Here is a 15,337-nt window from a genome sequence, read left to right on the forward strand (position 1 = left end):
TAGTATTACATGTTTATTTTGCTTTTTTTCTTTTTAAAAATTTGTTTCTCTAGCTTGCTTGCTTTCTCCCTCCCTCCCTCCTTTCCTTATCTTCCTAGCCTTTGGCCTTTTTCCACCTAGCCTCTCCTTGCCCGCCTGGCCTCACCCTGCCCCGGTCCGCCTCGCTCCCCTTTCCATTAACCACCACGAAATACCTATACATAGTTACAAAGTTGCTCATGATTGGCTTTCAGTCATACAACGTTCCAAAACCCTTCCATTCACCACTGTACATTTCCCACCACCAATGTCCCCAGCTTCTCTCCTTCTATCTCCCACCCCCAGTTTGACTTTATGGCAGGAAATTTTCTTCTCTCTCTTTCTGTCTCTGTCTCTGTCTCGTCTCTGTCTCTGTCTCTCTCTCTCTCTCTCTCTCTTCTTTGGGGCATTATGGTTTGCAGTACAGGTACGAAAGTTTATAATGTAGATCACTTTAGCGGGCTGGAGCGATAGCACAGCGGGTAGGATGTTTGCCTTGCATGCAGCCTACCCAGGTTCAATTCCTCCGCCACTCTCGGAGAGCCTGGCAAGCTACTGAGAGTATCTCACCTGCATGGCAGAGCCTGGCAAGCTACCTGGGGAGTATTCAATATGCCAGAAACAATAACAAGAAATCTCACAATGAAGACATTACTGGTGTCTGCTCAAGCAAATCGATGAGCAACAGGATGACAGTGACAGTGACAGTGATCACTTTAGCAACTTTCAGCACTCAGTTTTTGTCCAGAGTGATCATTTCCAACTCTCATTGTCATAATGATTCCTTCCCTAATAGGCAAAATTCTTGCTATCTTGTGGGATTCAATTTCAAGGCAATGGGGGAGGGGACTAAATAATGGGCTTATGTCAAATTAAAAAGCTTCTGTAGGGCAAAAGAAACTGTTATTCAAGTGAAAAAATATCCTACGAAATCGGAAGAAATATTCAAATGCTATTCATCTAAGGAGCTAATTCGCAAAAAAGAAATGAGGCTAATTTGCAAGGTATGTATAAAAATACTTACAAAACTCAACAATTAAAACAAACCACCCCTTAAAATGGGAATAAAAGGAAAGAAAATGAGAGAAGACAGACAAATAGAGATAGAGATAGATAGATAGATAGATAGAGAGAGAGAGAGAGAGAGAGAGAGAGAGAGAGAGAGAGAGAGAGAGAGAGGTCTGCTACAGAGGCAGGCTGCAGCGGGAGGGTGGCAGGCCAGAGGGAAACTGGAGACATTGGTGGTGGAAAATGTACAGTGGTGAAGGGACAAGTGTTGAACACTATATAACTGAAACCCAGTCATGAACAACTTTGTAACTGTGTATCTCACTGTGATTCAATCAAATAATAATAAAAGGAAACAATGTAAGGGAACAGACAAGATAAATCAACAACAAAATTTAACAGCAACAAAACCAACAAAAATTGTCCTAGACTCTGGCTCAGGGCAGGATGCGGGAGTGAGGAAACGGATGTGAGGATAAAAAAGGTTCAATGAAAGATGAAGTCATGAAATTTGCTTCTAAGTGGATGGACATGGAGAGTTTCATGTTAAGTCAAATGAGTCAGAAAGAGAGGGACAGACATAGAATGACTGCACTCATTTGTGGAATATAAAATAACACTATGAGACTGACGCCCAAGGACAGTAGAGACAAGGGCCAGGAATATTGCTCCATGATTGGCAGCCTGTCTCATGAGCCGGGGGGAGAAGGCAGCTGGAATAGAGAAGGGATCACTAAGACAAAGATGGTTGGAGGAATTGTTTGGGATGGTAGATCTGTGTGCTGAAAGTAGATAAAGGACCAAACGTGATAACCTCTCAGTATCTGTATTACAAACCATAATGCCCCAAAGTGGAGAGAGAGTATGGGGGAAATTATCTGGCAATGGAGGCAGGGGGAGGGTAGGAAAGGAGGGGTGTACATTGGGGACATTAGCAGTGGAGAATGTACACTGGTGGAGGGATGGGTGTTTGATCATTGGATGACTGAAACTCAAACATGAAAGCTTTGTAACTCTCACAGTAATTAAAAAAAATGTCCAATAGACAAACAGGGAGACAAACTGGTACTCTGATGTAAGTGTGGTAACATACATTTTTAAAGAAGAGTGAAATTATGCTCTAAAACATATGTTTCTTTCAAAAGTGAGTGTTATCTCAATAAGAAAAATGATTTAAAGTGTATTATTTTTGACCTTTTTACTTAAAAACTGACTTAGTTTTCACTTTGTAGTTTTCTTTTTTTGTATTTTTATAATTGCATTTTCTAAAAGTGGTACACTATAAAGGATAGAATATTAATTTCATTTATTATGCAAGAAAAGGCATTATAATTGTCAGTCACCTATATAATGCAGGCATAATAAAATGTTACCCACTATCTAACCAAAATCTCTAATACAGCTTCTATTCATCTATCATCTACTAATACATATCCTCTCTTTGCATACCTGCATCAGATATTCTATAAACTCCCTTATCTAGTTGTATTCCTTATAGATTACTTGCCTCTATAAAATAGCCCCTCTGCTATTTCAGTCTTCAACTTATTAACATTTTTTGTTTTGTCATTGGGCTGCACCTACAGCCCAATGGTCAAGGTTTACTCTTCAATCTGTGCTCATGGTTCACCTCTAGAAAGGCTTGGGGAATGTGGTATGGGGGGCTGAGAACAGAGCCTGAGTCAGCTGTGTGCGCATCAGGCACCTTACTTGCTATATTAACTCCCTGGTCCTCAATTTTTTAGAAATTGCTTTTATTTACCTTAAGTTGTATAAGATTCTCTATTGTGCAGTTTTTATCAAATTTAACAGACTTTCCAGTAATCATTTGAAGTCGCTCCCAATGCCTTGGCTTGAGATAGGGGTTTTTCAGAGCTATGACAACAGGGAGCTCTTGTTTAAAATCTGCCACAGACTGCTTCAGTTGGGTTACCATGTTGTTCTTAGGTAAACCTGTAAAAAAGACAATGGACTTTCTGGCCTGTCTCATGACAGAGCTCACAGGACATAGTTGTAAAAATTTTTTAAAGTAGAAAACATATTTATTACTTAACGTAATAAGAGTTCATGAGTTAATAGCCTGAATGAAAATAATTGTAACAATAATTCCCCAGAAGAATTATAAGTTAAAGATAAATGGTTATCCAGATTGGTGATTAAAACCCAAGACCATCAGGAACAGGTTATTTAAGAAAATTTGATACTAGCCATAAGCAGACAGTTCAGTATTGCAGATTTTCAGTGCTGAGATAAGACATACAGGCAGATAAATACACATCTATTCAGACTCCTATGTACACTTCCTAGAGACTTTGGGCTTTTAAATTCTTTTCAGGAAGGAAGGAAGATATCAACGGGCTATTTGTAACTACAATATTAACATATTTTAACACTAAAGTGTAGTAAGTATAGATTAAAACTTTGCCATATATTTGTTTATCCTCGCATTGATCAGCAGCTGAGTTATAATCATAATATGGAAGCAACTGAAGATTCATTCAATACTCAGCACATTTTCACCTAACAAAGTAGAGGCGGGTGAGAGAAAAATAGCCAAATTTGGGGACTAAGGAGAAATGGAAAGTACATCCATATTTTTGAATATCCTATTTGTACAGATGGAAGCTCTTTTAGGGAGACATATTGAAGAACAATATCATATACTTCAACACCTGATTAAATAGGACAAAAACACTGATTTTTGCAAGTCTGTGCTTTGGCAAAGAATAAGATTCTATCTTGGAAACTGGAAAACTTGGAAATTGGATAACACGTAAAAGATGTCAACTTGTTACTTTATGCATTGTTTTCTAAGACATATGATAAGATGATCAAATTTTGAAAGATAATACACAGAATGATTGGTAAGTTTATGTTAAAGTACTGAGACTATTGCAATTTTTTTCCACCTGTTTCCTTTTGTAAACTTTTTGTGATAGTTACACTTTTTGTATTATCTATATCTTTATTCAATTATTTTTGTTTGGTGTTGGTTTTGGGCCACATCAAGCTTTTTCTCAGGACTTATCCCTGACTCTATACTCAGGGATCACTCCTGAAAGTGTTTGTGAGACTGTATGTGGGTCTAGGAATTGAACCAGTGTCAGCTGCATGCAAAGTGAGTTCCTTACCCACCCTACTATCTCTCTGCCCCCTACTGTATAACTTAAATAAGGATAGTGAGCTCAGGTGGTTGAGAACATGCCTTGCATGTGAAGGCCCTGAGTTCTATCTCTGACACCATGTGTCCCCCCACCCTCAAACACACACATGCACCCTCAGCATAAGCAGGTGTGGTTTTATGGCCTCTGAGTACCACCACTGGCCTGAGCACTTCCACGTATGTTTCCAACATCAACAAAGAAGATGATAAAAACATTTTGCATATGATTTAGGGTAGAAAGCTTTGAGATACTTTTACCTTTGTCTAGCACAAAGATGATGTGCATCCATTTTGAAACGTTTTTCTGTACTGTGTCTACATCAATATGGTGAAGAGTGCTATTCCTCCATGCCCCAAAGAGGACTCTCCATTCCTCTTGTGCCTCCCATAATAGCTTCCGTAAGGTTAAGTCATATTCAATGTCAGAGATCTCTGAAAGCACCGTTTGTGTAATCTCTACTATATTAAAGGGACAGACTTGATACTGGGAGTCATCCAATCGATCCTGGTAGCCTGAATATATTTTAGTTCTTACAGCTAGGCTGGAAGCTCCCTGAGAGAGGGTCTGGATAATTTCCATTGCTGTTGACGCTGGAGTACTGGCTTGTAACAGAATAGGTGTTCTTACCTAAAATATTAATAGGAAGACATTCTAATAAATCATAGTATTCAGAACTTAAACATAGCTTATTGAGAACATTTCAGTATACCATAAGAATTTTAACAAACGTTAAGTGGAGTACATTATATGAAAATTTGGTCTTTGTAGTTACTTGTGTGTATGATGATTAACTTAATTACTATTACCACCATATCTATATCTATACACACATATGTGTGCATACACACAAAATATATTTTTGGATTTTAGTCTATACCTCTTTGTGCTCAGGGCCTACTCCTATGTGTGCTCAAGGATCACTTCTGGTGGTGCTCAGGAGACCTGTTCAGGTGATAGTACCTGGGTTGACCCTGTGCAAGGCAAGCACCTTATCCATTGAACTATCTCTCTGGCACTTACACATCTATAATTTTAATGCACCTTTTTTACCTGATGTATTGTGGTAAATTCCAGTTTACTTCACTTACAAAGTCTATATATCAATCTTGAAAGGTTGTTAATACCTTTTCATATTTTTTCAAGAAGTTCTGTTGTTATAAATCGCTTTCCCATTATCAACTGGTAAGTAGAATTCCAAGAATTTTACCTATAAAAGCATGACTCTAAAATCCATTTTTCTTCGACTTTTTAATACTTTTATGATACTGTGTGCATCTATGCATTAGAACTTTACTACTACTGCACACAAATTTTTGACATTTATGTAAAGTTTTCCTAGAAAATCCTTACTAAATTATAAAACTTTTAAAGTTTAAGGATAATTTCACCAATTTTTGTACAATTCAGAGGATAGTAAAATGCAGATAGCAGTTGTCTATTCAAACATTGTTAAAGGAATTGGATATGTTTGGATCCTATCCTCTGATTTAGAAAACCTAAGCTATGGAATTACATGTAACATTGTTTTTATTGTATATAGTGCAGTTATTCAGCAGACACTGATAATAATCCTCACATAAGATGCTGCATAAGAACTGACATTGTATCTGGTGGTAAGACGATAGGGCTGGATACACACAGTGGAATGAATATAACTTAGCTATAAGTGGCAAAGCAATTTGCCACTATGAATCATCATCATCATCATCATCCCGTTGATCCCTTCCAGGAGCAGTCCTTGGGTGTGACCGCCTAGCTACTGGAAAATGGGAAATCTAGGTGGAAGAGGCCCAGTCCCGATTCTAGCAGGCTTAGAGGTCTCAGTCCCAGGTCCCACACACCTGAGTTCCTCTGCCGGTACCTTCATGTGTGAGGCTTGTCCAAACGTGTGGAGAGGGGCCTTGAGCATGGCTATGGGTAGGCTCCAGAGGTCTTCGGCCTCGGGAACTCTGCTCAGGATGGAGGGAAGCTGAAGCCCACCCACTCTGAGGGGCCTCGGGGAAGACAGCCAGGCGCTAGGGCATGAGACTCTCTGAAGTTGCCACTATGAAGTTGGAGCTAAATGGCATAATGCTGAGTACAGTCAGTCAGAAAGGGGAGCAAGTACATAAAAATTTCTCTCATAATTAATATACAGAGAAATTTAGTAAGGCAATAACAAATGCTGAAGGCATCAGAGCCTGAAAATGGACCAGCAGAACTGACTTTACCAAGGGAGGTGGAGAGATGGGATGGATCAGTGAGTCACTGATGGATGAAAGTTAATACTCTGATGGTGGGTGTGGTGTTAGAACACATTTACCATATTTTGAATCATGCGGTATCAATAAAAATTGGGAAAAAATAATCTGTAGGAATGATGTCTGGTATGATGACATATAATAATTTTTTCTTAGGTAAGTCTTATGATTTTCCACTCATTAATGCTGGTTAATGTTTATAACCCAATTTTCTTTGGAGGGTGTAGGAAAATACTTGGAGAAATAATCTTATGGATTATTTATTTGATGGGGTCAAAGTTAAGTTTTGCCAATCATATCAGCAATCTCCTGAACTGATGTCTTCAAAGAATGATCTCAGCCGCCAGGAATATAAGTCAAGTCACTTGAGGGGTTATAGAATAATCAATCTCTTAAGCATGCTCACGCAGGGAAAATAAAGGTAATCTAAGGGCCCCACCTTTTTGCTCTTGTGAGGCCCAAAAGCAGGCTTCTCAGCAGCCATGACAAGCTGCAGCTAACATTAAGTCTCAACCAGGCCTCAGTTTCTGTCTCCCCAGAGCAGGACTTGCAGTTTTTGGTAAACTCCCAATTGAGCAATTCACCTTAGATAAGAAACTGGGCGGTTGGATCTGGCCAGTCATGAGGGGTAGCTGCACCCTTTTTGGAGAGAACCCCAAACCATTACTGGTACCTGCTGTCTAATTGCTGGCCACTGTTGTCATAGGGCAATGCTAAAAATAGATCAGCATAGAAACCGCTTCTTGACTGAACCCTATATAAACTGCTTGTTATTTGGAGTCAGGTTCCTTGTCAAGACTCCACTGTGTTGGATGAGACTTGGACCCTAGCTCGAGCTAGCGCTGGCTCAGGCTAGTAATAACGTTCCTTTGCTTTTGCACTCTCGTGTGTGGACCTGGGTCTCTCCACAACTGGGGATCTGAAATTCGGACACAACACTCTTATTCAGATTTAATGAGATTTAATTTTTGTTCTCATTCAGGATCAATCTCCAGCATCATTCTAGGTCTAGATATTCCCATAGGATGCCTTGAATTTTACAATAATATGACTAAATTCTTTCTACCCAATTATAATCCATTTAGTCTCTTGCATTGTTCCCATAAACTCAACCCCGTAAATAGATCTCCATTTCAGTCACTGTCCAATCTAATAAATAATCTTAAACAAAAAATAGGGCAAACTGGGCACTTTTTTAGATATATATCTGTACGTTTCTTTTTTGGTGCGGGACACACTTGGGAGTTCTCAGGGGTAACTCCTGCCTCTGCACTCAGGAATTACTCCTAGCGGTGCTGAGTGTACTCTGTGGGCAGGGGATCCAATCTGGGTCAGCTGCGTACAAGGCAAGTACCCTATTTGTTGTACTATGGCTTCTGCCCCCATATCTGTACACTTCTAAAAATATTTCAGAAACTTACTGAATATGCATATTAAGAACTATCATATGACCTGCTTTTTATCTTCACTATATTTGCATGAAACACTGAAAAGGTGAATGTATAAGTTGAAAACTTTAAAAGTTACTAACATTTCAGCTGTGGGTGTTGTATGATCTAAGGCAACTTACTTTATTATCAGGATTTTGTGTCCTTCCCCTCACCCCCACAGAGATAAATATAAAAAGCACCTAGTGGGGCTGGAGCAATAGCACAGCAGGTAGGGCGTTTGCCTTGCAAGTGGCCGATCTGACTTCTATTCCCAGCACCCCATATGGTCCCCTGAGCACCGCCAGGGGTAATTCCTGAGTGCAGAGCCAGGAGTAACCCCTGTGCATCGCCGGGTGTGACCCAAAAAGCAAAAAAAAATAAAAAATAAAAAATAAAAAAGCACCTAGCATAGCTCCTGACATCACGACTCTTAAATGTTGATTTTAATGCTGATTTAATTTTGCTTTGCATAATAAATTAGGTCATTGAGAATTATAATTACTATTTGTCCTAGACTAAGATCCAGAGAGATTTCAGGGTGTTTTTTTTTTAACTTTTTTAATTGACCCGGGGCCCTTGGTCATAGGTATAGTGTGTTATATATATTGGTATAGTGTGTTAAAGTCAATGGAAAAAGTCACCACTTTTGGTGCTGATGTTCGGTTGTATTCATTTGTAGTATCAGAAAATGCTAAATTTCAATTACCGATTAGTGAAAATAGAGATACCATTTTATTTCCCATTGAAGTTTATTAATAACCAAATTCCATCTATATATTCCTAGCTGAAATGCATGTATGAAATTATCTACCTGAGATTGCACAGGAAGCAAGAACCTATCTCTCTCTCTCTTTCTCTCTCTCTCTTTTAAGATTTTATTGAATCACCGTGGAGTAGTTACAAGCTTTCATGTTTGGGTTACAATCACACCCAAAAGAACCTATCTCTTATACTTACATGAGACTAAGATCAAAGTAACTTTCAGTGAAAACAAAGAAACAAAAACCCAAAACCAACATACTTGGTCCTTTAAATCACAAACTTCAGCCCGTAGATGAATCATGCAGTCTTCCAAATTTTCTCTGAATTTCACAATAGTGTCATCTTTATTTGCTTCCTTAATCTTTGAGGTAGCTTTCAGTTCACTAAACTTGGTAAGAAACATTTTATAGACAACATTTTGCTGTTCTGATGTAGGGATCTGGTAATACCTTAAAATAGAATTCAACTCAGAAATTATTGAGTACTCTTTTTCTAATGTAGATATTTTGGAGGGAAGTTTATCCAAAAAAGTAAAGTGTTCTGCAAATTCTTTTGTTTCGGTGGGTTCATGTGTCAACTTTTCCAATAATGATTCCACAACCTGAAATTATCAACATGTTGGTTAGAATTCTTTAATTATTTTATTATTTTAGAAGACACATTGTAACAACTACCACTAACTTTCATAGCTATAATTTCAGGACAAACTGAACACATTATTTGACATTAAAGATTGTTTTAAATACCAGAGCATTAACAGAATCCAATTCTCTCTATGATTAGCAGGTGAAATGTGAATGTATCTTGCTCATAAAATAAATATTAAAACATAAAAAGCACCAAATAATTCTGTTTCTAAGAAATAAAAGTAATTTGGGGCCAGAGAGATAGTACAGTGGGTAAAGCTGACCCAGGTTCAATCCTTGGCATCCCATATGGTCTCTGAACCACTACCAGGATGATTACTAAGTGTAGAACCAAGAATAACCCCTGAGTACCGCCAGGTATAGACCCCCAAATCTAAATTCAAAACAAAAAGAAAAATAAAACAACATATTCAAAGAAGTGTGGAAGTTTTCAAAGGGATCAATTGTAGCAGATGCTGGAAGTTGACTGATTTGAAGCTCATACTTGAAAGAAAGTGCTTGAAATCTGACATCTTTGGCAGGTTGGACCCCTTGCAGGTCAAGAAGGCTGACCCACAGCAAGAAGTAAAATGAGTAGCAATTAGTAGTACAGCTTATAATACTATTGTTTCCCCATTGTTTTTTGATTAAAATGTGAACATATATGACAGCAATATTTATCTAGAGGAACAGAGCTAAGAGAAAGGAGTTGAATCTCCTTCTCCAGATCACCAGCCTTGGACTATTAAAGCTTAGATTTCTTCTGCATATGACAAATAAACCTTTTTTCATAATGTGTATAATGAACACCAGCTGTTTTTTTATTATGAGAATGTAATCTTACATGAAATAAGAGTAATTTTTATAGATTATAGAACTACTATGAATCTAAACATAATATATATACATATATATTTTATTATAATAGCACATAGAACCTGTCACTGAATAGGTACTTTCAGTCCACACTGAAAACTCTTTGTAATGTGAAAAAGTTACTAAGTAAGCTCCAAAGGAATAGCATAGTGGTTCAAAATGCTGGTTTTGTCAGGATATGGTAATGAGTTCAATGCCTGGTGACACCATATGCAACCTGTATGATCCATGCTGCCCAGTGGCTTAAACCTTGCAGCTCTGATTCTTGGCACTGAAATCAGTTTCCAGTCACATCACAACCAGGTACTTGTAAGCCACAACAGAGGCTTGCAACTGAAAGATGTGCAAAGATCACATCCAGGAAGTACAATCCCTGGTGAGCATGTGTGATGTAGTAATGGCCCTCAGAGAGCACTAAAAGCAGAATGTGCTACTTCACTTAAGTATGTGGTACCCCTGATTAAATGTGCAAGCACCACAATAAAAGGAGTGCAAACCTTAGTGAGCAACACTGTCAAGTGTTTGAACACCACAACCTTATATACAATCCCCGATGAGGACCACAGCTAAATGTGTGAGTAGGGGTGTGTTTATATGTTTGTGTGTGTGCATAGGGGTATGTGTGTGTGTTAGACAAAGGGGAAAAGAGGGAATTATTTTTAAAGCTACTAACAATTTTCTCCTCAAAATGTTTTGGGTTTCTTCTTCTTCTTATTTTTTTTAGTTGTTCTTTCACTCTTTCTCTTTCTTCTTCTTTCCTTCTTTCCTTCCTTCTTTCCTTCCTTCTTTCTTTCTTTCTTTCTTTCTTTCTTTCTTTCTTTCTTTCTTTCTTTCTTTCTTTCTTTCTTTCTTTCTTTCTTTCTTTCTTTCTTTTTTTTCCAAGTTGCTCTTTCTTAATATACACCAGTGTGTTTTTTCTGAAAATTTTCTAAATATTATTGTTCATTTTGTTTCTTTGTTTTGGGGGCACACTCAATGGTGCTCAGGCTCTGTACTCCCTCCCAGTGGGCTCAAGAGACCATATGGGAGGCCAACGATTGAACTCAGGTTGGTTTTATGCGTGGCAAGAGCCCTATCCACTGTACTATTGATCCAGCCCTATAAATGTTGCTGACCATTATTGTAGGTTCTTTTCCATTATCATCACTTCAACAAGTACATTCTCATTTACTCTAATGATTTTAACCATCATTTTTATGCTGATCATTAACATGTATATTCCCAGTCTATTTTTCTTTTCTAATATCCAGGAATACATACCTAGACTTGAACTTACAAGTCTTATATTCTCCTGTGAAATACATCACTGTTCACCCTGTTGCTTAATCAAAAACCTAAAAATAAATTGAATAACTATCCTTCACTTATTCTTTATATTCAGTCAGTGATTAAATCCTGTTGACTCTGTCTCCTAAATATGACTCAAAATCTGTATTCCTCTCAGACTCTATTGTTTCTTGGCTTAAGCAAGCATCACTTCTCTCTTAGTCTCTTTCCTGTCTTGTTGCACTCTGGTCAATTTTTACACTGCAGCCAGAGAAGGTTCTTAAAAAAAAAATGTAGTTGCATCGTAACTTTCCTGCTTAAGTCTCATAGTGACTCCCACAAGGAAAGGAGGCAAAAATTATATAGGGCACAATTTTAGATTACAATTGTATGAGAAACTTTTAAGAAAGTAACATTTGATCATTGATCAATTTAATACATACTGGAATGTGTATTATAAGTTATAAATTGTCATTGTCATTTGCATTAGTTATTATTCTTCTACTCAATTATATAATATAATAATTAGTTATTATTCTTCTATATATTTTTAAAGTATAATCTATTAATCTTAAACATTGTCAGGCAACAGAAAATTTCAAAATACATTTGAAATACTTACCTTTAAAATATTTACATTCTTTTTTTTAATTGTAGATATCAAGGCATTATTGCTAATAGTTATGATATTGTCGACATATGGTAAACATTCTGACTGATAATCAAAAGTTAGTATGTTGAAAATGCCAATACGCTTTTCAATGGTCATAGTAATAATATGTTTAAGATAGTTTCGAGATTTTTCTAGGATAATTTTAAACTGCGTTGGAGTTAATTCTTTCATATCTGATAATCTCATACTCATGATTTTGGCCTTTGATGTAATGGAGCAAAATTGTAAAAACTTGTGGCTGTAGGCATTAACTAGACTCATTGAATGACCAATAATGGTCAGGAGACTCACAACCTGTGAAGCAAAATATTTTTAAAAGTTAGTCAGAATACTAAGAGTGGCTAAATATGCTACTAGTTCTGCCAAAGTATTTTAAAATAATGGTTTTATTTAGAGTTTGTTTCATGAAGAATTTTTCTAACTTTTTTTATATTTAGCTTTTATATTAATTCTTATCAAACATTTTACTTTACTATTAGCATGTTATTTTGAACCCTGTACTAGACACAGCATTTGTTTTTCCTTTGCCATCCAGTGTTAGCATATATACTTTATGTACAGACTTGGGAAAGGACAATTCCTATTCTATGAGACCTTAGCCAATTCCCAATATATAGTTACTTTGGAGAGGATGGTGTCCTGACCCAAGCAAAGACAATTAGATTCTTTTGTGAATTTGAATGAAAAAATACTCAGTTAGATGGTAATAAGGAAAGTCAGGGTCATTGCAAGTCAATATGATGGCAAGTCAATATTATAAGGAAGCCATAAAGTTCTGGGGCTGGAAAGATAGAGGGGTTAAGGTGTTCGTCTTGTATTTGGTGAACCTGGGTCAATCCTCCCACCACATATGGTCCCCCAAGCACCACCAGGAGTGATCCCTGCGCATAGAGAACCAGAAGTAAGCCCTGAGCACTGCTGGCGTGACCAAAATACTTCCCTAAACTCCTCACAGGGAGAAAGAGAGAAAGAGAAAAAGAAAGAAAGAGAGAAAGAAAGAAAGAAAGAAAGAAAGAAGGAAAGAAAGAAAGAAAGAAAGAAAGAAAGAAAGAAAGAAAGAAAGAAAGAAAGAAAGAAAGGAAGGAAGGAAGGAAGGAAGGAAGAAAGAAAGAAAGAAAGAAAGAAAGAAAGAAAGAAAGAAAGAAAGAAAGAAAGAAAGAAAGAAAGAAAGAAAGAAAGAAAGAAAGAAAGAAAGAAAGAAAGAAGAAAGGAAGAAAGAAAGAAAGTGGGAAGGAGGGGGAAGGAAGGAAGGAAGGAAGGAAGGAAGGAAGGAAGGAAGGAAGGAAGGAAGGAAGGAAGGAAGGAAGGGAGGGAGGGAGGGAGGAAGAAAAAAATTTCAATTTATACCTTTTCATGATGTAAACTGAAGAGAAAAAAACAAATGAATAGAATAATGAGAAATAGAAGAAAATCTGGGAAAGATTTTCCAAATGCCATAAAACACAATATTATAATTTTTCAATGAATCCCCTTTACTCAAGAATTTCAGTGGGTTTGTGCATCTTAAACCATAAATTCCTAATACATACTATTTTAAACTTACTTTCCTTTGGTATAAAGGATCTTTTCCAAAAAGGATTTCACAATCTAGCAATTTTGGTTGCTTATTACATTCAAGTTCTCTTTCTGTTTTATTAGGAAAATCCGCAGTTAAAACAGAATTACTAAAGATAGCCAGGCGAGGATCTTGGCAAAGAGGTTTCACTGTAGCTAAAACATGTAATGGTGATCAAAAATTAGTATTTTCAGAAAAGACACTGAAAGTAACACCTTAAAACTATTCATAACATATGCAACTACTGAAAACATACTTAGTATGTAATATTCTATGCAAATAATTGAATTAAAATACAGGTGTAAAGTTTATATTTAATGTTATGGAAACAAAGGATCACTAATAGGGAAGAGATGGGTGGGTGTAAAAAACTAAGGCTCGCCGAGGGGCGAGTGCACTCGCAGGCTCTCTGGGCGGCTCTGTCTCACTGCCCTCGTTCAGTGCCCCGGAACCACAGTGTGTGCCATTGGTCGAGGGAAGGCGAAGGAAGGAAGAAGGCCAGACTGGTTGCTCGATCAGTTTATTTCATTCTCTCTCCTCGCTTCTCTCCCAGCTCTCGGTCTCTCTCTTGATCTGTGGATCTGGCCCCCCAACCCACTCTCACAGCCTAGTTAAATCTCCACAGCATGAGGGGGTTGGGGCATACACATAGGTGTGGTCACCATCAATAGGGTAAGGTTCCTTTCCCTTAGGGGATGCTTCTCCTAGGACTTAATTCTCTTTCAGCAGGAGGATCCACCCAAGGGCGGAGTCCCATGAATGTGTTTCTCTTCTCCTCAGCCAGCAAACATATAAGAATTCATAATATTATTTTGTATGGACACAATAAGAGATGCATTAAAGCTTATAGAATTGCTCTCCTGGGGCCATCTCAATCTCAGACTACAGTGCTCAGGCCAGATCAGTCTTTCCTATCCCTGGCAAGGTCCTAGTCTCATAATTACTATTGGATCATAACAGCATTTGTCTATGATCAAGCTCTTAACTTATAGTTAAGAATTAGGCACTTTGGCCAGGCCCATCTCGATGCCAGGGTAGCACATAACTCACCGATTGCCCTGGATCCTTCCCATCCCACGTCGGGGACCCTGCTTTGGGGTGCTAGGAACTGAGGGCAACTGAGGCTTAAGTGGAGAAAGCAGATGCCCGGGAGGGAATAATATTTGAGGCCAATTAATTCCCAAGTTATAAAAACATAACATTGTCTTCTTGTGTCTATACAAAACAGACATAGCTTTAAAGTAAATTATTCAAAAGGCACAAGAAGAGGAGAAAGGCAATATTAACTTATATAATATAAATTCAGTATCCTAGGAAGCTCTGACCTTACAAATTAGCAGAGTCAGATTAAGGGAAAGCCGCGGATTAACTCTTTTGGGGAAGAGAGCATGGAGAAGTGATTATAGCTAAACAAAGGGATGGGAGAGAGTCGGGAACACCTTGATGGGTGAGACTGGGGTAAGCCTAAACTCCGGGGAAAACTGGGACAAGCTACTTGTGGCAAGCAGGGAGAAGACAAAGTAATGTCATCCTACAGGTGGGCATGGTTAAAATAGATACTAGAATAAACCATGAACTTAACAATATTCAAGTGCATCAGCTATGTGAAGAACATTATAGCATTGTGAGAAGGCAAACAGTAGAAGATGCAGTATCTATTTTCAGTCAGTTCGTAGTGTAGCTCAGAGCTTCTGAAACTTACCTGGCATACTTTCCTCT

At 37.8% G+C, this 15,337-nt stretch overlaps 1 protein-coding gene across 1 annotated transcript in view; it reads right to left on the bottom strand.

Annotated features, from left to right (window-relative positions):
• Window positions 1-15,337, bottom strand: part of DNAH14 (dynein axonemal heavy chain 14) — a 311,036-nt gene that overhangs the window by 249,457 nt on the left and 46,242 nt on the right. Inside the window, 5 exon segments of the mRNA XM_055117878.1 lie at window positions 2,789-2,979; window positions 4,448-4,817; window positions 8,882-9,223; window positions 12,013-12,357; window positions 13,607-13,773. Coding sequence (XP_054973853.1) covers window positions 2,789-2,979; window positions 4,448-4,817; window positions 8,882-9,223; window positions 12,013-12,357; window positions 13,607-13,773 — 1,415 coding nt within the window.

This window comes from Sorex araneus, chromosome 9 (assembly GCF_027595985.1).
Source record: "Sorex araneus isolate mSorAra2 chromosome 9, mSorAra2.pri, whole genome shotgun sequence".
Lineage (NCBI taxonomy): Eukaryota > Metazoa > Chordata > Mammalia > Eulipotyphla > Soricidae > Sorex > Sorex araneus.